This window comes from Mauremys reevesii, linkage group 2 (genome assembly GCF_016161935.1).
Source record: "Mauremys reevesii isolate NIE-2019 linkage group 2, ASM1616193v1, whole genome shotgun sequence".
In the NCBI taxonomy this organism is placed as follows: domain Eukaryota; kingdom Metazoa; phylum Chordata; order Testudines; family Geoemydidae; genus Mauremys; species Mauremys reevesii.
The window spans coordinates 57,862,222-57,889,474 of record NC_052624.1 but is presented as its reverse complement, the minus strand read 5'-3'; the positions used below and the strand labels follow the sequence as shown (position 1 = coordinate 57,889,474).

Sequence of the window (27,253 nt, the reverse complement as noted above, 5' to 3'; positions counted from 1 at the left end):
TCGACTATGGTGTCTGCCGTGGTATCCTGTGATAGCATAATGTTTGGCAAATGTGTGGTTAGAGGTCCATGTGGCCGCCTTGCATATATCTGTAACAGGTACGTTGTGGAGGAAGGCAACGGATGTTGACATTGCTCTAGTAAAAGGAGTCCTAACACCCTCTGGTGGTTGAACATTCTGGGTCTGAAAGCAGGATCCCCCCTTTCCCCTGCAAACCAGCAAAGTTATAGTGCCATACTTTTTTTGTGTGGACCATGCCTAAGCAAGCAGTTTTACCCGCTGAAAATTTGGGAATCCAGATTTATTTATTATAAATTATATTTGCAGCCAATCTAATAAGATGGAAAAGCCAGGGACTGCTTAACCTTGCATATGTGGATAGTGTCTAGTACCTGCCCTAATACAAATAATAAAAAGTAACTATCATGAAATTGCAGCTTTACAGAGATTTAACTGCAACAGATGTAATTTCAATAAAAATGGCAAGCAGCTGAGTAAAATCCTACAGATTTGTTTTTATTGCTGCTGAAGATGGCAATAGAAATTACCTTGTTTGTATTGAGACTCGGGTGAGAGGGGCTGCATAAGTGAAGTTTTCTCATGTGCTCGAAAGGCAAATATTATGCGATTTATCCTCAGAGCTATTTGGCAATTCCAGAGATGCTGGAAAACTTTACACTATTACAGAGAAACATTTTCTACATATTCTCATAACGATGTGAGTATATATAAAACTTCTTAAAGTGATACACATAGCATTCCTGACAGATACAAAACCAGACCACAATCAGTGTAGCCTAGTGCACTCTTTCTGGGCCTTGTCTACACTGGAGATCTGTCCTGATTTCAGCCATTAGTGGTGTAACTTCCCTACCATGGAGACAAGGAAAGCCACTATTTGCACCAGTGGCACTTACCCTTGCTGAAACTGACCAACTATATCAGTGGCTGGCCACTGATGGCTGAAATAAGGACAGATCTCCAGTGCAGGCAAGACCTTATTTATGAGAGGGGTGAGCTACACGCACAGCTGGCTACCAATGGCTGGAATTGGAGCAAATAACATTTGGTCTTATTTTGATGTGTCATGTTTTTGGCTAGAGGTGAGCCTGTGGAGTGGTATTTCCATCGGGACCTAGGTCTTTCTGCAGAAAATAATAATTATAATAATTCTGCTTCAAAGATATTCCCAATAAGGAAGATGACCACTGTAATTTCACCAGATGAAATTACCCTGGCAACTCTGGGAGGCAAACTGATGTATGTTATGAGAAAAACATGCAAGATAAGGAGCTGGCTACCTTTTAGGAGAACACTATGGACTAAACCCTGCCTTCAGCTATGCATGTGCAATTCCCATTGAGGTCAGAGAGATTTGTGCATGCCTATCAGCAGAATATCGTCTCTTGTTTAGATGTCATTGTGCGGAATTTACTTATTTCTTCAAATGGGCAGGATTTGGCCCTTTAAGTAGACTTTCATAAATGCAGGCCCTCAGCTGCCCCTTCCCATTGTTTTCATGCTCAAAGTAAAACAAAAGTGGAAACACATTGATTAAGAGTTGTATTTAGGATGGTATTGCCTCACCTTGCAAGGGCCTCCACACTTTAGCCCCAAGTTAATTCCTTTATGAAGACTCAGTGGTTTGAACTGCAGAGAATCTTCTAAAGGCCTTCTGCATGGGGATGAGATTTGCCCTCATGTGAGCACCACCAGCACTCTGGGTTTTTTTCTTTTTCTCGCCTATCCATTTCTCAGCACAGTATCACTAATATAAGCTATGGTGTTTTGGACCCCTACTGTATAATACAGGCATACTGTTCTCTAATGAGTGAAGTGCTTTGGGATCCTGCGTGATGAAAGGTGCTATAGGAAAGTGAAATATTATATTGGTCTATATTAATCTGCATATTTTAAAGGGTACTATAATCAGCCAAAGAGACATTTCATGGTGATTTAACTAAAAAAAACACACTTTATTTAATAGTCTTACTTTGTACCATAATCTTTGGGTTTACTGAGATTTCTGATCTACTTAGAGAGTTTATTCTGGATGTTTCAGGGATACCTAGTTATGAGTATCACTTGTGATTTTACATAGGATATAACTGCAGTAATCCAGGCACTGTAGTCATAACAAAATTATAACACTGCCTTCACTGCCAAAGTTTGCAAAAGAATAACAATTCCTTTATCTCAAAGGCCACTGCAGGCTTCAATTTGCTGGCAAACACGCACGTTATGCTAAGAGAGACATAGTAACCAGGTACTGATCCAATAAGCAGAAAGAATTTGGCAAGTTAAGGTACTTACATTCCATGTGAACTAGGTCACTACTACTCAGCATCAAATTGCTCATATGAGATTAATTACATTTAGTGACACCATGAAGATTTCTATAGTGTTGCTGGAAGCATGGCCCATTTGATGAATTTTTATTTTTCAAGAAAATAGAACTGTATTTATTTCTTAATATACTTAACAAAAAGTAACTAACCAGGAAAGCAGGATCCTTTTAGGAAAAAACCTGAATGACTAAACTGCACATTGCATTACAGTTTCAAGTAGTTCTATTCCAACCTCTCAGTTTTCAGTGAGACAAATAGAGATAAAGCTAAAATGCAAGAACCGTGCGAGTGGGGAAGCACAAATGAATGCTTCCCAATCCAATCAGGGACATCAAATTAGCCAACAAATGAAGTTTTTCATTTTTTGGTCTGCAAAATAAAAATAAATATTTAAGAATTTTACTTTTTATATCATTAGAGGCTCTCGAAAGGTTTTACAAATATTAATTGATGCCATCACTTTTGTAAATCAGATAGAATTACATTACACCCATTTTCAGAGGTGAGATTTCAGGTGCTAACGTACTAATAGTTCTGACTGACTTCAACTGGTATTTTGGGTGGTCAGCAATTAAATCTGGCTTTATTAAGTGGTTGCCCAATCACACAGAGAACAGTCAGTGAGCAGGCCAGAATTCCCAACTCCTAATTTCATGCTTCAACCACTTGATAAGAATTTTCTCCGTTGAAGCTTTGGAGACACTTGAAACAAAACATAGAAGAAAATCTTAAATCAAGGCTAATATCAAATCATGGAAACTAAAAGGGCCTGGTCCTTTGGCTGGAACTTGATCCAACTAATTTTTATTTTTGATAATGTAACACAGTAGATGGTCCATTTTCCCTCTTTCCTACAAGAATGTATTTTCTTAATAGGAAATTCAAGTTTCTGCTGGTTTCCAGAACAGTCTGCATAAGCATTCTCCTTCATACCTATTCTTGAAGAACAAGAAAACATTGACCTCCTAATTGTTTGTCATATACCAGGTCACACTTTCAAAGTCCTGTCCAATAACTGAGCCATGGAAAATATGCATGTACCCATTTCACATGCAAAATGATTTTTCCTGTGAGTGAGTAAACTCCATGTATTCCCATGTGCACAGATACACAGAGAAATTTCATAGTTACACAAACATGTTTATGCTCACTCACAACTATGGTATTTGATGGGTACTGTGCACATTGTGTGGCATATCCATTGCAGACACCATGAAACAATGGGACCCACAGACTATAACTTAGCTTGAGAACCCCTGTTTATTTTAGGCTGGATAATCCCAAAAGAAACAAGTGTGTCTTTTCCATGCTTCAAGAGACCCAGAAGGCTGTGGCTGCAGAGCAGGTCAAGTTGACCTATTTGAGAGTCACTGTGCCCGGCACAATAGACTTCCTTCTCACGAAAAAAATAAAAAATGAAAAAATAATTACCAACATTGCTGAGAAGGCCCTTTGTGTCAATGGGTGAGATATCTACAGTGAGGAGCCCTCAGTGATGGATATCACGTTCTCTATTAGCCAAATTCAGACCTGTTTCGAGCGCAGTTCTGTTGATTTCAATGGAGCTGCACACTCTTTTACAGCAGTAATGATTCCGGCCAAATGTGTTGGTTTCTGTTTGCTAATTAAAATTTGACTGAATTTAAAAATATATTGGAGAGCGTCCCTTCAGTAACTGATACCTGAATGATTTGTTTTGCTGGTAATAGTTTTATTGCATCTCTATTTACATTCACTAATGTCATTACAGAACAATAACATTCATACTTCGGGACATTGTTTGGTCTGAAGTCAAGAAAATGATGAAAGGCCAGATGATGATCTGGGCTGAGTGGAAAGCACAGGAGCTGAAGTGGAGCATGACACACTCTCGCCATGCAGCCTTGGTAGGCTCTGGGTCCAGGTATTAGAGGTTGGTGAGTGCTGTGCACCCACTACTCCCCATGATGGGGAACAGCTCTTATTTACTGGGTTAGCTAAACATTTAGGGGTCAGTTCTTTGGACGTGCGCACACACGCGCTCTCTCCCAACAGCGCCAATGGGAAGTAGCAGCTTCAGTACCACAAGCTATTCACCCTCTCAAACAGTTTCAGGCCAGGCAAGTTTTCTATACAATTAAAGTTTTATTTATTTTGTACATTTTAAATGTTTTGTTATAAACCCAGCGTTGCAAGCGCATATTTCCAAGGTTCTTTTCTTTATTGTAGATCAAGAAAATAAAACTCCCCAACACCCTTCAAAATCCACTCTTCTGCTAGTAATGCTCAGCTCGATAATGGCTTCTTCTCCTCTCTCCCCACTCCCATTGATCCCTTTCCGGTTGCTTTAGTGCCACCACGTACTCCAGATCTTTACTCAAACCATCATTGTGCTTTTCAAACACAGATCTTTGTGGTCAGCTCTCTCTCTCACTCACGCGGACACAGACGACTCTTACACTTCTTTAGGTAATGTTGGGACAAATCTTGCCCTTAGCACAATGGGAATCATGCAGAGACTGAAATTACACAATAGGGAAGTACACCTGCATCACTGTTGTCAAAGAAGTAGTTGATGTCAGGGCCTCTTTCATCCCTAGGCTTTAGAGGCTGTAAGGTAGGTTTCCCTCCTCTTCTGAGAGCTTGAACTACAAGCTTTTTTCTTGTCAAGGGGATCTGCAAAACAATATGAGTAGCATTAGACTGGGGCCAAACCACGTTAATCCCTATTAGGGTCACTGACTATGCAATGAGGTGAATGACGTGAATAATTATAAGACATTATATGCTAGAATGGTGCCAAAAACTATCACTATGTGGACAAATAACTGTGTAATAGTCCGGTTTAATAGCTGCATTTCACATCCTATGTGGAAAAAAAGAAAGACTTCATAAAGCTCATTTACCATCATTCCACAACAGGGGTGAAGACTGGGAGGTGCACCACATAGCTTGGTACCAGGACCACTGTTGTTAATGGGGAGAGGGCTTTGTAGGTGCATAAGTTTATTTGCTATAGCTCATACTTTGCCTCTAACAGTTCCTCAACTTCGTCCTCTTCCACTGAAATTATGAAAATTGTGGTCATCGTTCTAACTTTTGAAAGAAAAAAAAAAGGTAAAATGATACATTTTTCCTTTTCTTAACATTTAGAACATTCTCTTATGTTGCCCTATATCATTTCCAAGGTTTATCTCTTGCGTTGCTGAGTCCAAGGGCTCATGTAAGTGACATACAGATTGTCATGAACACAGCAGCCCTTACTTGACTGCTAATTCCTGTCCAGGCATTGTTGTGCTATTTTCAATTAAGCAAAAACAGTACTTGCCAGAATTAGCAATTTATGGTCATGATGAAAGAATGACTAAAGGGTAGGAAGTGATTATGTGAAACAAAACAGAGCTAAAAAGGTTAATTTTGGTGGTGTCACATCATGGACAAGTTTTGAAAACAGCTCTGCTCATTTAGACTTTCTTGGCCCCCTGTCGGTCTCTGTAGGTGATCAGGTATGTTCTTAAAGCATAGAAGTCCTTTTCACGTCAACGGTTTGTCCTAGAATTTTGTAGGAAAACTAATATGACCAGAATCAACACAAGAACAAAGTGCATGTCCCTTTCACAATTTACAGACACCATTTTGGCCAGTGTTAGAAAAGCAGCATAACGTGTCCTATGAGGGTACAGATGTATGCTCAAAAGTACAACTCTATTCCAAGCCAACCTCAACAAGCCAATTCTTACCCAGAGTAGGAACAATGTGTAGAGACAGGGAGGAGGAATATTCATAGCCACGTATTAATATTCAAATCATGCCTTCATGCCCGTTGCTATGCTATGTTACACTTCTCTGAGGTTCAGAGACAGTTTACTGAGTAGTGTCTCAGCATGTGCTAGTGAGCTTCCCAGCCCAGGTCCACAGACTTGTGCCAGTGGGTCTCAAGCTAGTGCTCTAAAAATACACGTGTAGACTTTGCAGCTCAGGCTGGAGCTCAGGCTCTGTAACCTCAAAGCACTGTCTACGAAGCTATTTTTAGAGCACTAGCAGGAGCGCTACTAGCACAAGTCCGGAAGGCCCACTTCCAGATGCAGCATAGACATGTCCAAAGGGGAGTCAGATACTAGTCCAACATACTCAATGCTGCCCATATGTTTGCTGATAAATTCCTAGCTACACTGTCAGAGAGAGTTCTGGACCATCATATGCTTTCATATGTTTACCTAAACCCAATAATCATGCTTCTTGAGATTTTGGTCCAGCACTCCTTATGCTGTCCTATTTCATCATAGACAAGTTTTAAGCAAACTTCTCTTTCCTTAACACAGTCCTACAGACTAATGAACTACCTTTATATTCCTAGAGGAAGTGTTATAGTGAGGATAACAAACATTTTTCTTAAAGCACCAATGATAAAATACGAGTGTATTACAAAACATGACACTTCACAGGGATGAAATACTACTTTTTTATTTTTTTAGAGAGCAAGTACAATAATGTTGCATTAACTTAATGCTATGTCATAGCTGTTACAGCTCTGATAGAAAAATAAACATCTCGCAGTACACTACAATGTCAATTCATTAATAAATATAATCAAAATAGAAGTTAGTAGTCAACTGAAATGAATAACCAGTTACAAAGTATATTATTTTAAACAAAATAGTCAGAACATTTTCAGACACATTTAAGTAGTGATTTGTTTAAAAAATGTCATTTCAAGCTGGAAATGAACAATAAGAGTTACAAATCTATTAAAAACCTGCTTCCCTTCCTAAAATGTTCTATGTATCAAACTTTTTAAATCTAAAGAATCATTATATATCCACATCTTTTTTTTAACGAAAGGCAGCACATTAAACATGAAGATAACCCCCATATTGTATTAGTAATTTTATCACTACTTTGCTAAATGAGACACTTTAAAGTAGTTTTATTTTTTGAAAACAGTAGTAGTAAGTGTGAAATAGATCTCAGCACAGTGAATGTGTCTAAAACTAATGTGTTTGCAAACAGGAAAGAAAGGAAGGTAGCTGAGGTGAAGCTGTGGCCCCAATGAAAACTCCCATTGGCTTGAAAGGGGACAGGATTTCAACTCACATCAACACATGCCAGACATTTTACTCATTTTTTCCTAGCTACGTACCTTGTTTCAAGAGTGTGCAACAGAAAAATAAAGGAAAGAGGAAATGGTAGCTGAAGAGGAATTTCTAAAGCAAAATAACTTCCTGGACATTTATTTTCAGAAAGAATCATCTTGAACAACATGAAAATATACTGGGCTCTAATTCTAAGCTAGCTTGCACTCTGTGCAACTGCACTGATTTGTCCCATTATATACAAATTATTTTTGCTAGGTAATTTTAACTTATTGCTGACATCAATGTACAGGACACTCAAATTTCCCTTGACTTCCATCAGAGTTCTGGGTATAGAGCAATAGCTAAAAACAGTAACATTCTTCCTAACTACTGCTTCATTATTGTTTACTATGTAAATCTTATTTTTATATTTTAAATGCCTGGCATAAACGCTATGGATACATTTCATTTCTAATTTGATTGGACAGTTTGTATCATTCAGCATTGATTGACCGATAAATATAGTGCAGTGAATCAATAAAATTTCTTGCTCCACACCTTGGCACTGCCAACTAAAAATCAAAGCGGATGTATCTTTCAGATGTGCATTTTTCTAACTGTGAATTGTGCTGCTTACTTAGGGCCTGCTCCAAAGCCCACCGACGTCAATGAAAAAATTCCCACTGACTTCAATGGGATTCAGTTGAGGCTCATAGGTCCAGTCCTACAACCCTACCTCAAGTCATCCATCTTAGTCAGTCGCCAACATTGTCCTTTGTGTTTACATCAGGGAACAGGGTTAGGTACAGAGAGTGCAGCCTTCTCATCTATGCAGGGGCTGGACACAAAATGGCCCTTACACTCTACTATGCACAAGGAATACCTTGTGAGTGCCTCTGCCAGTCTAACCTCTTCAAAGTATCTGGGAAGGGACATGGTTTCCTGCACTGGCTAGCAGAACAGGTTGGGCACAGAGGATGGATACTGCACTCTCTTCAAGGACTGCACTCAAACCTCGCTCCCCAAAGCTCTTGGATGAATTCTGCCTGCTTTAGACACTGCGCCTCATCAAGCCCCAGCTAAGGCAGTACATTTCTGCACGTCCCTCAACCCTGAGCTCTGCCTTAAAGGGCATCATAAAACCCAACGTGGCTAGTTGGAAGAGTTGGTGTTGCCTGAAAGTAAGTTTCACAGGTTCACTGCCATAGTTAACAACACAGTCACAATCACACACGTATGGGAAAAAAGAACTAATTCCCCAGTGTGACTTGAGAAAGCAAGGGTATCATAATATTTTACCATGTACAGCAAATTATTTCTTCTAATACAAAACCATACTTTGCATAGGAGATTTTTGAGCCATGACACCTAAAAAAATTAATATAATTCAAATAACTGATAACATGTAAAGTATGGCTAGACAAATGCGGTTTCTTTTTAAGGTCTCCATTAAACACCGCTTGTGAATATTTCAATCTGGAACAATGAAAATTCCACATACATCATGTGCACATTTTCTGAATGAACAAACCATTTCCCCATACTCATTTGTGACACTGTAATAAATGTATTCATAGAGCTTGGAAGTAATTGACACTGAGTCACTGTAATTCTATGAATGCTTTTTTTTAAATTCAGAAGTAATGTGCACATTTTTAATGCATAAGCATCTCTCCTTTCTAAAATACACATGAACGAGTAGTTAGAGATTAATAGGATTCAGCTCTCTCTATGCTCAAGTATCTAGTTTAAGAACTAGAATAATTAAACCATTCATAGAGATGTTTAAACAAGGAATAACAATTTTTCTGCAGATGCTCATGTAAATATTGTGCTTATGGGGCATAAAGTAAAACAAATAAAATAAAAAGATCCCCAAATGACCAGTTAACCATACAAATATAGTACCTGTGTGTATTTCTTAAATGAAGTGTTCCATATTTTGGAGCTGGCCTACTGTCAAATTATTTGAAATATGATTCATTTTTCAGTGGGCTTAACTTTCTCCCATAAGCCTGTAGTGACTTTGGTTGAGGCCAAATGTTATATTTTTTGTTTGGAGGGAACACCTTAGAGGCACAATAGAGAGAGAAGAAATTGTGATATGAACTATGTAGAACGAACTTGTTTACAATAGCTCACACACTAACTGCTACACAAAGCACAGCCACAGTACCGTAAGTGCTGATCAAATTTCTTGTGAATTATGGGCTAAGTGCTTTCTCATTTAAGGTTATGTGCAAATGGGAGCACAGATCTCCACCACTGTGAGGCTTTTGTTGGGTCATTCCTCCTCTGCACCATCCCTTCTGAAAAGCAGGGCCAATGGCTGAGGGGAAAGCTAGCAGGCAAGGCTACAGTTTCTCATGCATGGCAGCCATCCATTAGAATCAGGCACCGTCTTGAGGATCTTGTTCTGTCTGACCTCCCCACAGGCCTTCTAAAGATTAGCTCTTGGCCTTCTGCATTGCTAGCAGCTAATTCTTTGTCAATAGCCCACTCGTAACCTCCTCCATGGTACATTAACACAGTGGAAGGGGGAGTTACAACTACTCAGGACAGCAGCAGCTTACAATGACATTTCTGTTGCAAAGTTCACTGACAGTGGAACATAATGCATTGAGCAGCTGTTCTGATGGCAACATGCTGGCCATGCCCCCACTGGAGTAGAGCTGGAGTTCCAACAAAGTGCAACCGAAGGAGAGAAACAGCGATAGGAGGTATTTTGGAGGTAGGGGGAGATGTTACCATAAAGACCCCTTTCTCTCCTGTATATGAAGTCCCCAACTCCATTTCTGTTCCATAATTTGAGACTTGTGAACAATGAAGAGAAGTTATTTTAAACAGTTATAAGTTATTTTTACCAATTATATCACTTAGCTATATGTTGTCTTAAGGGCTATTATATTTCATTCCAAGAGAATTAGGTTAAAAATCATATTCCATTATTTAAAGAATAGGTTCATATCTTTTGTGAAGCACATGAAATCTTTCAATTAAATAAACAGTTACTGATATCCAGACAGTACCCTGTTTCCTCCTCTCTTTAGCAAGTTGTGACCAGAGCAATATTAAATATGTTTATTTCACATGAGCCTTTATTCTGTTCCCAGTAAAGTCAATGGTAATCATCCCGTTAACTTCCACGGGAGGAGGACTGAGTCCCACACTGTGCAGTATAAAGAAAAATAATTCACGTTAAATATAGTATAAAGTTGAAATGATTCACTGTAGTTTACTTTTCAATAATCTATAATTAACAAATAAAAATGAAGGCTATCACGAACACAAATAAAATCAGTGTAATGTATTCCAATTTCAAGGAAGACTTTTTAAGCTGTCTGAAATGAAGTTCAGATACCACTGTGATGTGTGACATAGAAATACTTAATAGAGGAGTTTAAAAGGTGGCTTATTAGGGGAAGTATGTAGTGACTACCACTGATATCTAGAGCTGTTAGAACAATGACAATGGAAATTTTGAGCCATTGTCTTTGTAGGATTTTTTTTCAAACCTCCATTTGATCAGTGTATTAGGGAATGCAGTCTGTGAAACACAACCCATAAAGCTGATTATCAGTTCCAAATCCTGCATTCCTTTCACATGCACATCGTTCCCAGATTTCAGTGGGACTTGTACAGAAGGAATGCAGAATTGGGAGAATTCATTTTTCTCATTTCTTATAAGTATCTCAACCATGTGTCTATTCTGCTTTTTTTTTTAATAAAGACCCCTTTGTTTCAGTGAAGCAAATACTCTCTGCAACAGGCACAGATTAGTATTGAGTATCAGTATTTAGCACTGATAACATATGTCATCTCAGATAATTTTTTGCCAACTATTTTTAGTGCATATTTCAAAGAGGTTACCAGGACTTCCTAACTTTATGACAATGTAAAACAAGCCAGTCTGACTACTAGCTGTGCACTTTATATGGCATATAGCAACAAGACAACAGCCTCCACTGTTGCAGAGTTTGTTTTATGGAGAAGCAGAGTAGCTTTGCACAGTTTATTCTGTGGTACAAATTCTGCCCTCAGATGCATCCATATTGGTCCCATTGAATCTAGGAAGGATCTTGATGACTTCTGAAGGCAGAATTTGAATCTACATTGGTCAATTCAACTAGTTCTCATGGGAAAAATTCTCTCCTCTTTTCTGTATTCTTTTTCTTTTGACACCTTCACATCCTACTGGATACATATCTCAGTGCACTACAACAACAATTTAGGTGGTTAAATAAAGGATTCATGCAAACTGATTCTCTCAGCTAAAAAGTAGCAGATGTGGAAAAATCAGGCATATCAGATATTTAACAAGAAGAGAATCCTTATTTGGCAAAACACTGAAATGTAGCTAGCAGACCAAATACAGCCCTGGTGTAATTCAACTGACTTCAATGCAGTTCCTCTTGCCAACCCCAGAGCAGAATTTAGCCAGTGTGTTTAATTATTATGTAGCGTATTCCAGTCAGCTAAAACAAAAAAACAAAACCACACTAGAATAACTCTCTCCCCCCTTCCCCTTTTTATATTGACTCAGTTCTCACATATCTTAAAATATATATAAAAGTCTCTATTTTGGAACAAAGGGAATACTAAAATGTATACACTTTATCACATAAGAAGAATAAATCCTGTTTAAGTGACATTATAATCTGTAGATTTTAAAAAATACCAGTAGTAACTAAGCACTCATTAATCCAGTTATTTTTTTATAAGTAACTATAAGAAGATAAACTGATGTCAAAGCAGACAAGATCAGTGGAACTTTGAAAGGAAAACCATAAAAGTTTTAAGAAGTATCGTTTCTACATGTACAAGTACTCCAATAGCTCCATCTATTACCATAATGTATAGGAATGTTAATATTTTAATCACAGTTTTGCCCATTCCCACAGCGCACATCAATACTAGCTACATGTAAAGTGAGATCAGTGCTTTGTCCCCCCATGTTCATATCTACATTCTATGCCATAACTAAATAAATTATTTTACATTAAAGTGCTACACCAACACTAATGGTCTTGAACAGTAGTAATGCACATTTCTCTTTCATAAAATACAGCAGCCATAACTTCAAACGTAGTCACATTATGTGACTATGCTCACATGTTGGTTTGTTACAGTATTCAACAAATGCATGCCACAAAAACAAATAGCATCAATCAAGACTCTTACACAGTAAAAATAAGATAGCTTTTTAAAAAATGATGGAAATAGAGATTTTCAGAAAATGGTCTTCAGAACTCGCACTTGAAAGTTTCATTTAATCGTAACTTGCTGATGTCGATATTTATATCTTCTGGTTTGTCACGTCTGTATGTTACTGTTCTCGTACAAACAGTAGGCAAAAACATCTTATCCTTGAAGGAGAAGATACAGATTAGTAACAAATAGCTAACACTTATATGCAAGCAAAAAAAAAAAGTACTGAATATGATTTTCTCTGAAATCAATTACCTTCTTTGTTGCAGATGCTCTGTAATCTGAGGAAGATTTAACTTTATTGCTATTCCACTGTAGAATTATCTGCCTGATGATAAGTACAGTAAGCAATCCAATCAGAAATGTAACGATAAAGATTATGAAAAAGATTCTAAAGTAGTTTGGGTCAGAGAAACATTCTGCAATAAAAGGAAAACAAGAGTGTAAAGCTAAAATATTGATAAGGGGCACCCATTAAGCCAAGTTTGAATTTAACACTGCACATTAATTTAGCTTCATGAAATCAAATTCCTAAAATAACCCCAAACGATTGTACATGTGAAAGTATTTAATGAAGAAGGCATAATGATTCAGATTGCCATATGCAAACTATTTTTAAAATAGCTTTATCAAGAAAAAAAAATTCCAATTAGAAAGATCCAGATATAGGGTCACAATTTTTTTATTCTTTAATGTTACAGTAGCACCTAGAGGTCAGGACTCTATTGCGTTAGGCACCATAAAACACAGGTTTCAGAGTAGCAGCCGTGTTAGTCTGTATCCGCAAAAAGAACAGGAGTACTTGTGGCACCTTAGAGACTAACAAATGTATTTGAGCATAAGCTTTCGTGGGCTACAGCCCACTTCTTCGGATGCATCTGTAGAAGTGAGCTGTAGCCCACGAAAGTTTATGCTCAAATAAATTTGTTAGTCTCTAAGGTGCCACAAGTACTCCTGTTCTTTTTGCATAAAATACAGTATAAGACAGTCTCTGCCCCAGACAAGACAGACAGAGGGTGGAAGGTAAAAGTCAGGCTTGTCACTTTCCCTGCTGGTCAGTAGCAAAGTCAGGAATAGAACCCAGGTCTCCTGACTCCCAGTCCCATGCCCTATGCACTGCACCGAGATACTTCTCTCAATAGTCTTGGCCTCTAATGGTTTTAAAAATCTACAGATCCTTCTCATAAATCCCAAATAGAATCACTGTTACTTTTATATGCCTCTTTAAAACAAAATGTCTACGTAAAGCTATTAACTGACAAAAAATGATTACATATATGTAATTTTCTTTGCCATTTGGGCCCTGTCACTTGAATGGGCTTTGGATGTGTTTATTAATAGAGAAAGACTTTTACACACCCTCATTACCTTACAGCTGTGTATACTTAAGACACATTAAAATGTTTCATTGAGCTATGTGTTCTACTTCATTTGTTCAGCTCTTGTAATGTGAAATAATATAAACATATGAGAAGTAGTAAAACATATGGCTACTATAATAAATTTCTGTAAATCTTTCTTTAAACATTACTGAGGCAAGATTCACTATTGGATGCAACTTCTCAAGGATCCTGGAAATCTGATCTAGCAAAGCTTGCCAATCACATTTCCTGTTATTATTTATCTTTCATTTTCCCTGAAGCAAAACAAACTTTCTTCAAACAATCACCATCCACTCTTGAAGGAGAATATAAATGCTAACTAGAGCAAGTAACGTTATTACAGAAATATCTGTGCATCAGTGCCAATTTTTAAATACGTCATTCATACGAATATTTAAGCAGGACGATATCAGATTTGATTTTGTTACAAAATAACACGTCAAGATGTAGCACATTTTGTAGGGCTGAGGAAGGCATAAGGGAAGGGAAGAGTGGAAACTTTTTTACAATTAAGTATTAACTGTTAACTAAGGGGAAAAATTCACCCCAATGCAGAGGGCCTATACGAAGTCCTATACATAACTTACACTCAATTTTAAAGAATTAAGTGGTTCTTAAGTGATGCCTAATGTGTTGTGTGGCTCCTCTACTATGAATTTTGATGGTTTTCATACTTTTATTAAAGTGATTAGGCAAAGCTAGGTTTTTACATACCTGATGCTGGATCAATATAATGCACCATATAAGCACATGAGGTTTTGCACTGGTCAGGTGTAGTTTGTGATGCATTGTTAGAATAATGGCACTGAACACAATTCCTGAAAATGAACATATAAAGAACCACCACTATAACTTCACTGCATTTTCCTTAAACGATTAAATCAACAGAATAATTATTGTGTTCAAATAATGTTCTCTTGCTGCTAGAAAAATACTGAAGCATTTATTTATTAACTTTGAGACATATTCTCTCTCTCTTGCAATATTTTAACCCATTATTACTTGCAGTGTTGTTGTAGCTGAGTTGGTCCCAGGATATTAGAGAGACAAAGTGGGGGAGGTGATATCTTTTATTGGGCCAATGTCTGTTGGTGAAAGAGACAAGCTTTCAAGCTACATAGAGCTAATACAGTGACCAGAAGAAGAGCTTTGTGTAGCTTGAAAGCTCGTCTCTTTCACCAGCAGGTCCAATAAAAGGTCACCTTGTCTCTCTACTTTAGGCCAATGTCGTTTTTCAAAACTATTTGGTGAAAAGTAGTGAAGTAAAATAGTTAGACTGGCTCAAAGCCACCCTCCCCTGGCCCTGGACTACACCTTTCATGCTGTACATCTAAGATGTTGCAGCACAGAATCTACCCCATGGTTTCTTTAGCTATCAGACCCACAAACTCAACATGAGCTACTAAAATAAAGGTGGGTTCTTTCTTTTCATGCATCATCAATAATAATAACGCACCCTTACACCACATTTTCACTGTGTTCAATGGGATGCACAGGAATAATTACAGGGAAACATTTAGCCTTGCAAATGGAATTCTTTTGATGATACATTAGGAAGAATAGACAGGAGCACCTTCTTTGCACAGGACTGGGTCTGCCGTTCCTACAGAAGTAAAGTAGCAAACAACTTGCTGTTGTCACTAAATGTCAACAGATCAGACTCTGAATACAAACGGAGTAGGTAGTGCCATTTTTACTACTACTTTCAGAGTAGAACTGAACTTTAAATGACTAGAGAAGACAAACATCATTAGTATTACAAGAAAAATGCAATTGATTTTTTAATTAAGTTGAGATAGATTGTTCAAAGGCATGGGCACTAACTCCCTTTGACTTTCAGATATAACCCAGCTGCTCTATCTTCATATCATTCTGCCAGGTCTTAGCATTCACCTCTTCAGACATGGTCTGGGGTTTTCCTCCAACTGCATGTATACTAAACAGCTCAGAATTCAACTGACAAATATCAATTCTTTCTATTCTTACTGTTTACTTTTTTAGATGAAGGGTTAAATTGCCCACAATGGAGATTGCAGAAAGATGTAACATTCCTGCAAGAGCTTTTGGCAGAAGTGTGCCTGAGAGATTGACAAAAGCCTTCAGGAGCCTTGCTTCAATCTTTGAAAGAGTGGAGAATTTACTCCCCCTTGTTAGCCCAGCTCTGCTGGCTAGTGGGGAGGGAGACACATGGCTGAGGCCTGATCTACATGAGAAAATTAGATTGGCTTAAGTATGTCCTTCAGGGGTGTGAAAACTCCACACCCCAGAGTAGCGTAGTTTAGTTAATCTAAGTCCCTGCACAGACAGCACTAGGTTGACAGAAGAATTCTGTCGACCTAGCTACCGCTTCTGAGGGAGATAGATTACTTACACAGATGGGAGAATCCCTCTCGTGTGCGTAGGTTGTGTCTACACTGAAGCGCTACAGCGGTGCAGATGCAGCAGTGCAGTGTGTTGCTTTCATGTTTTGACTGTAGACAAGCCCTTTGTCTCCAGGCTCATTCTTCCTTGTCTTATTTGGGGAGAGAGCACAAGGAAAGGGTTGTGACTAGTCTCTCTACAAGGGCCAGCATGGCAACAGGATTGATGCCTTTCTACCTCGTCGCACATGGGAGCGGAACTACTCACCCTAAGTATTTATCTTTAAAACTCAAAGCTGCACCTTTCCCCCCAGCCCTGTAGATGTTGTATTCAGAACCAAATGAATGAATATACTACCCTCTTTAATACTCTGTTCCCAAAACAACAGTGTTCCCTTAACTACTTATGAATAGCCTTGTTTTCATTGGCAGCAACGTTATTTTTTTATGTTTTAACCTTCCTGATAAAGGGTTAGTGACAGATACAGGGTTAGTGTGTAACAGATACCACTTTCAGACCATCTCTAAATTATTCCAGTTTAGTAATAATGCAGTGGAAATATATGTTGCCATGATAATCCTGTATTTATGGAGAAATATATAAAACAACCATCTTGATTACAATTACTGGGATACTTCAGGTAAAAAAAAAAAAAAAAGTAAGTTTCAGTGTATTGCATGTGGATCTGGGCATGTCAGCATGAATACCTCAACTGCAGATGAACTGTACAGTCCGAGCCTCAAGTCGAGACTCAAAGCTTCATGTTTAAGTAAGGCTACATTGAGAATAAAATTCTAATGTATACAGCATCTGAATGGGAATATTCTGGGAGAGGACAACAACATTAAAAATGGAAATTAAGTCACATATTAGAAACATACCTGTTTTCATCACAGACATTGTTACAAGTAGGGCAATATTCACAAAACCGGCCAAAACTCCTTGGATCAGTACACTCGCATTTTCCACATACACATGCTCCTCTTCCACTGCAAATCTGGCCTTTGGAATTCATGCAGTGTTTTGCTGTCAATAGTGAACACTGACAGCGGTCACCTTCCCAGCCGCGAAAGCATTTACATTTACCAGCTTCACATTCACCATTGCCTGCAACATCAGAGAGTATATAAGTGTTCAGTTAAATCCCCATCTGCCATAGTAAGTGCGCGTCTTGACTAGAACATATTCAAAATCCTTAGCATTCTCTAGATTTCTCAGAATTGGAAATGAGTAGAGTTAAATTTAGAAGTGTGAAATCCCTATTCAAGTTGAGAATAGAAGATATTAATAAGTAACTGTATATGGCAGTTGTTTCTATTTCAAATGTCACCTTAGTTTTCCCTTATTAAAAAGACTCATGGGTATGCCAGATATTTAGACAGTCTGTTTAATAACTCACTAAGAAGGGCCTTTACAGTACTCCATTTCCAAACCATGCAGACAGCTTACTTAGATGGTCGATATACTGACATGGAGAAACATAACTGTCGCTGTCCATGCGGCTCAGGATAAGGGGAAGATCTACCCCATTATTGATTAGGTTGCATTGACATTTGAGGTCAATATGGCTTTCTGTGTTTTTGTCTCAGATGCCTTTTTCTATGATCTCTCAGAAATGAGAGAGTTAGAATGGAAAAACTAAGTCAACCTAAGCACATGTTTTGCTTATATCTTATTGAAATTTTCACCTTTCAGGCTGAAATTTCCCCAGTATGATATAGACCTATTTTTTTTTTGTTGAAAATCTGAAAAAAAGCAGTTACATTGTTCTCATCAGACAATGTTATTCTGAAATTTTCTAAACAGGTCTCACATTAAAGCAGATAGGGTTAAAAAATGCACATCTAGAAAGGAGACAGTCTTTAGGGATGAAAAATTCATTTTAGTACTTTAGTGAAAAATAGTTTGATTTGGCCAAGCTCTAAAGGTTTGAAAAAAATTATGTACGAATGGTAGTTCATTTTTGTTTTTAAAGACAGGACTATAACAACCTCTCCTAGTGTTCTAAATGAAAGAGGTCTGTATCTAATTTAGAACCACAGTAACAACAACAACAACAACATGTAATGAGCTCTGCTTCATTCAGTGGGAATTTAAGCATGCATGCTAAAGGAGTAACGGGCTATACAGAAGCCCTTATCTCCTTTAGAGTTTTCTATGTGAAACTGTGGCAGCCTGAGGCAGCTAAAAATGTGTTCAGGCACGTGTTTTCCATGTTGTAGACACTTGTATAGTTTCACTTTTGACGTCTGGTAGTGTCTATTCTGCCCCCACCTCCCACCAAATGTGACTAAAGATAGTTTTAAACTTTGCATTTTTGGATTGGGGGGGGAAGAGAGAGAGAGGAGGGGGGAAGAAGACCATAGGCATATACATTATATTCCAATATATAAAGTACATGTTAAGAAAACAGTAAAGTTGCAAAGTTAGGCATTCAAAAATCAGGAAAAGTGAAAAGTAAACCTTAACTCCCTCCCCTTGTGCATATGCATTACAATACTGTAATTATTTAAACGATCACACACTATTATTTCTACTTCATCTGAGCAAAGTTATGTTCATAGTTACTGTGATGAACTGGGAACATGTATTTTTATGAATGTATTATAAGTTTGTTTTCTTGTTCTGTTTTGTATTGCTGCCTAACTGAATGCACACAGCTATATCAAAGGAGGCTGTAAAGAAGCTGTTACAGAACTGAACAGGAAAGGTAAAACAATGACACAGGTAAGACATTCTCTCAGGTATCTTGGTTTTCTTCCATGGAATTAATATACCGGATGGGCCCTCCAGCTAGCGGGAGAATTTGCCTGGCTGGCTCCATCCAGGTTAGGATGTTTAACTCTTCCCAAGACTATGCCTGGGATCAAAAGAGACCCTACAAGATCAAAAGACTAGGAATGCTTTAAAAGATGCCCCTGGAAAAGGAGGGGTTTTTTTGGAGGGGAGAGAGGGGGTCAGCTGGGAGAGGCAGCCCTGGGTGTGTCAGGAAAAAGCTGACAGGCTGTGAGGTCTCCAGTGAAGAAGGCTGTAAGCAGTAAGGGCTGGTTCTCCCAACTTAGAGATGGGGAACAAGTCAGACCAACCTGAGCATTGGATAGAAATGTTAAGCTTAGATAAGGGAACTTTTGTGTAAGTCAGTTATTTTAAATCTACTTCTCTAAGGACTGTGTACCTGTTGGGCAAATTAAAACATACTTTGGTTTGAAGAAACTGAATAAATGGACACAAATCTGACATCAGGAATCATAACATTAAAAAACCAGTAGGAGAAAACTTCAATCTTCCTAGTCACTCAATAACAGACCTAAAAGTGGCAATTCTTCAACCAAAAAACCCTTCAAAAACAGACTCCAACGTGAAGCTGCAGAACTGGAATTAATTTGCAAACTGGACACTATCAGGTTAGCCCTGAATAAAGACTGGCAGTGGTTGGGTCATTACAAAACTTAAACCTAATTTCCCCAATACTAATTTTCCTCTACTGTTACTCACACCTTCCTGTCAACTGTCTGAAATGGGCCACTTTCATTACCACTTCAGAAGTTATTTTTCCTCCCTTGGTATCCTGCTGTCAAATGAATTGTCTCGTTAGACTGACCTCACACTTGGCAAGGCAACTCACATCTTTTCATGTATTTATACCTGCTACTGTATTTTCCACTCTATACATCTGATAGAAGTGGATTCTAGCCCCCAAAAGTTTATGCCCAAATAAATTTGTTAGTCTCTAAGGTGCCACAAGGACTCCTGTTTGTTTTTATTGAAAATGTAGGCTGTCATAGGTGCCCAGAGAAAAAGATCTTGTAGGTGCTAAGCTCACTGAACCTGCTAAATAACACGGCTGGCAACCAGGGAAGTAACCCAGAAACTCAGCTGGAGAGTGGCTGGATTGCATGATCTCATCCCAAAGAGAAGTGAATGCCTGACACTTGAAAGAGCTGCACTCTCAAGGGACTGGAAAAGGCTCTCAGTGTGGGCAGCCTACTCAGGTACTGCAACAATTACAGTAGCGTTAAACCAGAATAACTCTACTGAAGTCAGAGGAGTTCTAAATTTGCACTACTGTAAATGTGACCTAAGTTTGACCATCAATGCACAGGTTGTGCACCATACAGTGAAGTGAAATTAAATATATGGACACATTTCATTGAACAGTGAGGACTACAAAAAAGATATTTACGTATTAAGTTATTTTAAAATAAAAAAATAAAATAAAAATTTAAATTTTACTTCCACTGAGAAAGAGAAAATAAATTTTGGCTGACAGATAACAATGGTACTGGGCACAGTCTGCTTCTTTGCTTCTGTTGTAATGGTGTTTTGGCATTCATGTCACACTCCTGCCTCAGGCAAAATTTTCATTTTCACACTTCTTTGCAAACAGAATTTCACCCCAAGAATGGAATGAAGGTCTCAAGTACCAAATCAAGAGCTCATTTGGTTTCATACTGCTCACATTGTCCTGTTTTTGGCTTGGTTGTTCTGAGCTACTTTAGTCTGTTTGTTAGCATATGAAATTGAACATCAACCTAAGGCCTGATGGCATTAATTTGGGGTGACTTGTAGTTATACTATGCTATGCACTTGCATCTTCTTCGGAATCCATGTCATAATATAACCGGAGATGAGCCTGAGACACAAAATCAGATCCAGAAAGATATTTTCCAAAGTTTGGTGGTGTTCACACAGACTCATATGTAGAAGTTGCTTCTCTTCTTTTATAGAAATAACAATATTGTTATCATGGATAAGCTATCTCTGGAAAAATGTATGAGTTTAGTGTTGAAATTCTTGAATTTAGAGATTGTCTAAGTCCAGTGTTTTGGTTCAGACAATCTCAAAAGCGTATGAGATTTTGAGACACCTGTAGTTAACAGAGGACTTCAGTCTCCAGAGCTACAGACACTCTACCAGGCTTTAAAAATAAATAAATTAACTTAATGGAACATTTAGTGTTTGACAACCATATTCATTATTGTTAGACTACATACTGTACATAAACACACGGTTGAGAAAAAACACACTTAAATTCTGTAGCTTACCAGCACACAGGTTTCCACGGTAATATGGGCAAGAAAAGTCATCCATTTCACAGTATTTGCCATACACTTTGCCCAGCCTGGTTTTGTGACAGAGACATCTTCCACCTATGCAGTCTCCTTGACCACTGCAGATGGGCTGGTCCGGGTGCAACTTACATCTCTCAAAAGGAAATGTATCTTCACTGGAAGTACAGTTAGTGTCTTCGCAATGGGTGCTTTCACCATCGATAAAAGTTTCATCGACACATATTCTTTTGTGCCTTGCACTGTCCTCACACTGACAGGCACAGTTTTTATATATATTAATTATGGTGGTTTCATTGAAACCAATAGGTTTGATTATCACATATTTTCTTCCTCCAGTTGTACCACATCCTTTCATTGAAACTGATACATTAAAAAGCACCTAAGAAAAAATAAATTCTGCATTTATAATGTAGTAATTATTTCCTGTAAATTGTTTCAACATTCTATTATAAATTAAACAAGAAATCATACCACTTATAATACTTACCAAGCAATAAGACTGAAGACACAGTAGCAATTGATGAATGCATCATATTTTAGTAATGGCAAAAGTAACAAGCATAGTGAAACCCAATAGTACAAGACCAACAACAGCCTACATTTCGTGTTGAAAAGGCATTGTAAATAATCTGCAGAATGCAGATTTAAACAAAGGAATACAGCATTTGCAAAGGTAGCTGTTCTATTTCTAACTTCTGACAGTGATGTCAGAAATTTCCTTCTCTTATTATTATTTACATTATGACAGCCCCTAGAAACCTTTATCATAATCGGGACTCTGCACTGCACAATAGACATATCCCTGCCACAAAGAGTTTACAATTTATGCCAATACAAATGTATAAACCTTTCAGAGTAGCCTAACATCAGTGAGTTAACATATTGGTAACCATTGTGTCACTGTAAGACATAAATAAAAGTATTTGTTTGAACAACATATACATGCCTATTGCACTGTTAAGCCTGTAACACCACTTACACTTTTTGGCATTTCACCAACACTAGCTCAGCAAATAAAACAAAGTTAAAATATTAAATATTTGAAGGTTCACTATGTAATCTGAATAATACCATATGTATGTTTCCTTGGAGACCTGATCTGGTTTTTAGGACTTCTGCATGAATACCTTGGATTAGACCATGCATGACCTCTGCTACTTGAGGACTACATATGCTTAGTTTCCAATATGAAAAATATGATATCACTGGGACCCTTAACACTGTGTGTTGCTGGCAGCTTAATGAGTGCATGAGTAGGTTCTTTCCTTCATGACTTATAAATGAGCAAGGAAAAAAATAAGGACCGTAGACTGTACAGAGTGAGATCTTTCTGGCTGCTAACTCATTCCTGCTATAAGCAAACAGAAACCAGGGACTCATCAAACCTTCTTCCACCGGACAAAAAGCCAGCTGGAGGGGATGATGGAGAAGACCAGCCTCTAAGGAATCTTCAACAATATATTCTCACTACTTTCAAGTGGTTAGGCGTGGGAAAGACCTCCCTCCAACCCCCTGGATCCTATACAAATGTAACAAAAACAACAACAAGAACCAGCCTGAAGTCTGAGCCCAGGGCACATCCAACTCTTGCCCTGTGGTGCAGAGAGGGCTATGGGAGCTCTCGGTGCTATCCAGATTCTAACAGGGGGCAGGAGAAGGACAGAAAGATCGAGGACATAGAACTGGAGAGAGCTAAAGGCAGTAGTAGTTCTGCAAATCACTTCTGCAGAGCTGTCCTTTTTTCTTCTGGTCCTTCTGTCATGGGATACCCATCTTCTTTGATATGCCAGTCCACTGATGAACTAAAACCCATGGCCTTTGGACACTTTGAAGGCAGTAGATATTTTCCCATGGGTTGGATCAACCAAGTATTCAAACCTTTACATTTGGTGCTTGTCTTTTTCATTGGTAGGGTACTGCCTATGAAGGCAACCAAGCACAGGGGCCTCTTTTGAAAAGCTGCTCAGCCTGCTGATTGGAAAGGGAAAACTCCCATCCGTGTTCATCAGAGCAGGAATATAAACAGAAAGAAGGGGTAGCAAACGAATTAGGGAAGAAGGAGATGTTTCCTCCAGTCTAAGGAGGTAACTAGGTCTGTAGACTTCCAAATCAAAGCCCAGATTCAGAAAATAAGAAACTGACTATTGTATTACACAAGAAGTTGGACTAAGTAAGAGAAGCTAAAACTGCTTATTATTTCTCCTTTTTTTTCCCTCCCCACCACCTCTCTGACCCCCACCTGGAGAAAGCCAGACTTTGTTTGGCAGTTACCTCTATCTTGGGATCAGACTGAAGAAAGCCTCAGACCTGATTTGTACATGGATAACAAGGAGAAAAGCTGTGCCTCCAAGCAGCAGGACATGGTATTTTGTCTTTCTCCCGTGTTTTTTTGATGCATGAGCCTAAAATCCTGGGCCACCACTGTACAACATTTAAAGGAGTAACATGTTTTTAGGACACAGTGTGAATACCACCAAACATTATGACCAGCCTTACTAGAAAGACTAGCTGAAGTGCTTATACCCTGAAGAGATCACAGAATCTTCCAAAGCATAGAACAGTTTTGTGTTTTGGTAGGAGGAGAAAGGAAGGAGGATTGTGCAATGAAAGGAATGTGAGAATTAAGGAAAAGCATTCTCCAAGTAAACAAATACTGAAAGGAAGATTTACTGTTAAGAAGTTAACCTCTTGAAGAAGGCTAATTTTCAGCTGCTGCTGGTTTTGGACCACATTTGCTTTGTTTTAATTAAAAGGAAACAGATAAATATTAGACAACATAACTAATTACAATGATACTACCTATGACAAGCATAGGTGGGAACACTGTAGCTGAGCTTAAAGGAAAAAACTAGCAAGCTCATCTGAAACTAGTCACACAAACAAAATCTACACAAGTATAAAGCATGGTGTAATTTCTAAATTTCACACAGCAAATCCACTGATTTGTGACTGCATACATCCATACACATGAGTGACTTTAGCTAAGCTACATAAGCTTGGTAAGAGGAACAGAACTCCTTGAACTTACACTCCAAAAAACACAGAACTCTTCTTAATGAATTAAATAAATTACTTTGCTAATTTAAGCAATAGAATAAAGATATAAATGCACGCACAAATAGAACCGATTACATCCACTAAAGGATAATCCTCCAGATGGACATAAATTGACACTTTAATCTGATTTACACAATATACCAATTACCAGGATCTCTGGACATGTGTAGGAGACACACTTTTTAAACAAAGAAGCAGAAAAAAAATGCCCCAAGCCATGGCCAAGCAGTTGTCAATCTGCCCCTAATGACTCTTCTCGCATATCTGTAAGGCTCTTCAGCTGAAGAGACCTTTCATATAGAACATGAGCACATTCAGTGGTGGACTGTGGGGAATGGTCCTCATAAATATTATTTAGATGGTTGACAACAATGCTTTGAACCTTATCTCCATGAAATCAGTGAGAACAAACAGTAGCTTTTGGTTTTAAATAAGGTTCAGGAGAAATAATGCCAAGGAGAATGTGGAGAGTTGATGATCAAGAACACAGAAATCTACTTTCAGTCTTAAAAAAGCTCTAGAAGATACCATACAACTAAGAAAAATACAATAAATAGCTCAATTCCTTTGCAACTCAGAAACTCAACATACTTCTTCATTATAGGCCACATTTTTGCATCCTTCCATGCCTGTTTTTCTACTTCCATCAGGGCAGAGTGCAGTTATGTTAAAGTGTAGATCTTGGATCTGGTTATCCACCTGAATTTTCACTTCAGAGATTAGTTTCTGTAAGGAAAAACAATTTTTAGTTACATTGCATTTCAACATTTAATATGCATTAGGGTCTAAAACATGAGCATGCTTGACTGAGAGGCTTTAACTGAAATGAATAAATCTTGTCAGTCTGTCTGAATAAAGGAATGAATTAAAGCATTCTTTTCCATATAAAGACCCAATTATATTCCAAATACATACAATCAGTTAGCTAGTAATCCTGAAAAAGAAAACATGGATACTAACCTTTCTGTAACTATTGTTCTTCAAGATGTGTTGCTCATGTCCATTCCAATATAGGTGTGCATGAGTTGGGTGCACCATTGCCAGAAGTTTTCCCCCTAGTGGTATCCGTCAGGTTGACTATGATGCCCCTGGGAGCGGTGCCTTCTTGGCGCAGTATATATTAACTTGCCGCCTCCTCAGTTCCTTCTTGCCGGCAACTCCAACAAAGGGGTAGGTGGGCGGGTTGCGGAATGGTCATGAGTAACACATCTCGAAGAACACTTACAGAAAGGTTAGTAACCGTTTTTTCTTCTTTGATAGCTTGCTCATGTCCATTCCAATATAGGTGATTCCAAAGCAATCAGTTAAGTAGTGGAATTGGAGTTTTGCTGAAACACAGACTGGAGGACCGCTGTACCAAAAGCTGCAGAATTTCTGACCTGTTGAGTGATGGCATAGTGCGAGATGAATGTGTGGACAGAAGATCAGGTCACTGCCCTGCAGATATCCAGGATCGGGACTCGAGCCACAAATGCCGCTGAAGAGGCTTGTGATCTTGTGGAGTGTGCTAGCAAGCACAGAAGTGACACGTAAGCTAGGTCGTAGCACATGCGGATGCAGGATGTGATCCAAGAAGAGATTATCTGTGATGAGACAGGATTCTCCTTCATCCTCTCTGTGATAGTGACAAAAAGCTGCGTGGTCTTCCGGAACAGCTTGGTCCTTTTCTATGTAAAAAGGTGCGCATCTAACGTCCAAAGACTGTAGCCTCTGCTCTTGCCTATTAACATGAGGCTTGGGAAGAAAAATTTCCTGGCTACTGTGAAAATAAGAGACCACTTTTGGAAAGAAAGATGGATGTGGTCGAAGTTGGACCTTGTTCTTGAAGAAAACTGTATACAGCGGTTCAGAGGTGAGGGCCCCAATTTCCGAGACTCTTCTAGCCAAAATAATTGCTACCATGAAAACTGTTTTAAAGGACAAGAACAAGAAGAGGCATGTTGCCATTGGCCATTGGTACTGTCAGTCTTGACAGTACCAGGATGAGGTCCCAAGGAGGCAGAGGTTGGCACCCCTGTGGATACAAATGCTCTAATACCTTCAAGTATTGGGCACAGATTGGGTTTGAAAATACCGACCGTCCATTCACTGCTGGGGCCAAGATCACAGCTAAGTGAACCCTGAAGGACAATACCACAAGATCTTCCTTCTTCAAGTAGAGCAGGTAGTCCAGGATAACAGGCAGTGGGGCTCCAAAGGTAGGATCTTTCTCTGCAGTGACCACAGCATAAACCTCTTCCACGTAGCCAAATAGGCCGCTCTAGTTGCCTGCTTTCTGATACCCATAAGGACAGCTCACACCAGTGCCGAGCAGTCTTCCTCTGCCTCACTCAGCCATGGAGATTCCAGGCCAACAAGTGTAGGGACTCCAGGTTCGGGTGGAGCATATATCTGTGCTCTTGGGTGATCAAGTCCGGCAGCCTGTGCTATAAGGATTATGTGCACCTTCTCCCTCCTTACCTTGAGTAACACCCTATGGATGAGCAGCGTGGGTGGAAAGGTGTAGAGAAACCTCCCTCTCCAGGGAAGGAGAAAGGTATTGGAGAGCGAGTCTGAGCTGTGCCCCAGGTTCAAGCAGGACTGGGGGCATTTCCTGTTAAATCTGGTTGCAAACAGTTCCACCTGGGGAAACCCCGACCTCGGGAAAAACTGCATTCAAGACATCTGGTCAGATGGACCACTCATGATGATTGGTGAAAGATCTGTCAGCCTGTTCTGAGTGCCTGGTAGATAGGAGGCTTCCAGGGAAATGGAGTGGACTATGCAGTACT

The 27,253-nt window shown here is 38.8% G+C and overlaps 1 protein-coding gene across 2 annotated transcripts in view; it reads right to left on the bottom strand.

The window, feature by feature from the left end:
• Nucleotides 1–4,555: 4,555 nt before the first annotated feature.
• The window catches only part of ITGB8 (integrin subunit beta 8), an 86,537-nt gene continuing 63,839 nt past the window's right edge, over nt 4,556–27,253 (bottom strand). Inside the window, exons 9-14 of one of the 2 annotated variants that reach the window (XM_039525699.1) lie at nt 25,074–25,208; nt 21,399–21,804; nt 17,235–17,460; nt 14,707–14,810; nt 12,866–13,029; nt 4,556–5,003 (exon numbers count right to left, since the gene is read on the bottom strand). In XM_039525699.1, coding sequence (XP_039381633.1) covers nt 4,836–5,003; nt 12,866–13,029; nt 14,707–14,810; nt 17,235–17,460; nt 21,399–21,804; nt 25,074–25,208 — 1,203 coding nt within the window. In that variant the 3' untranslated portion in view covers nt 4,556–4,835. Of the gene's footprint in view, nt 5,004–6,775; nt 12,769–12,865; nt 13,030–14,706; nt 14,811–17,234; nt 17,461–21,398; nt 21,805–25,073; nt 25,209–27,253 lie in introns of those variants that run through there. The other variant, XM_039525700.1, reaches the window with a different exon arrangement.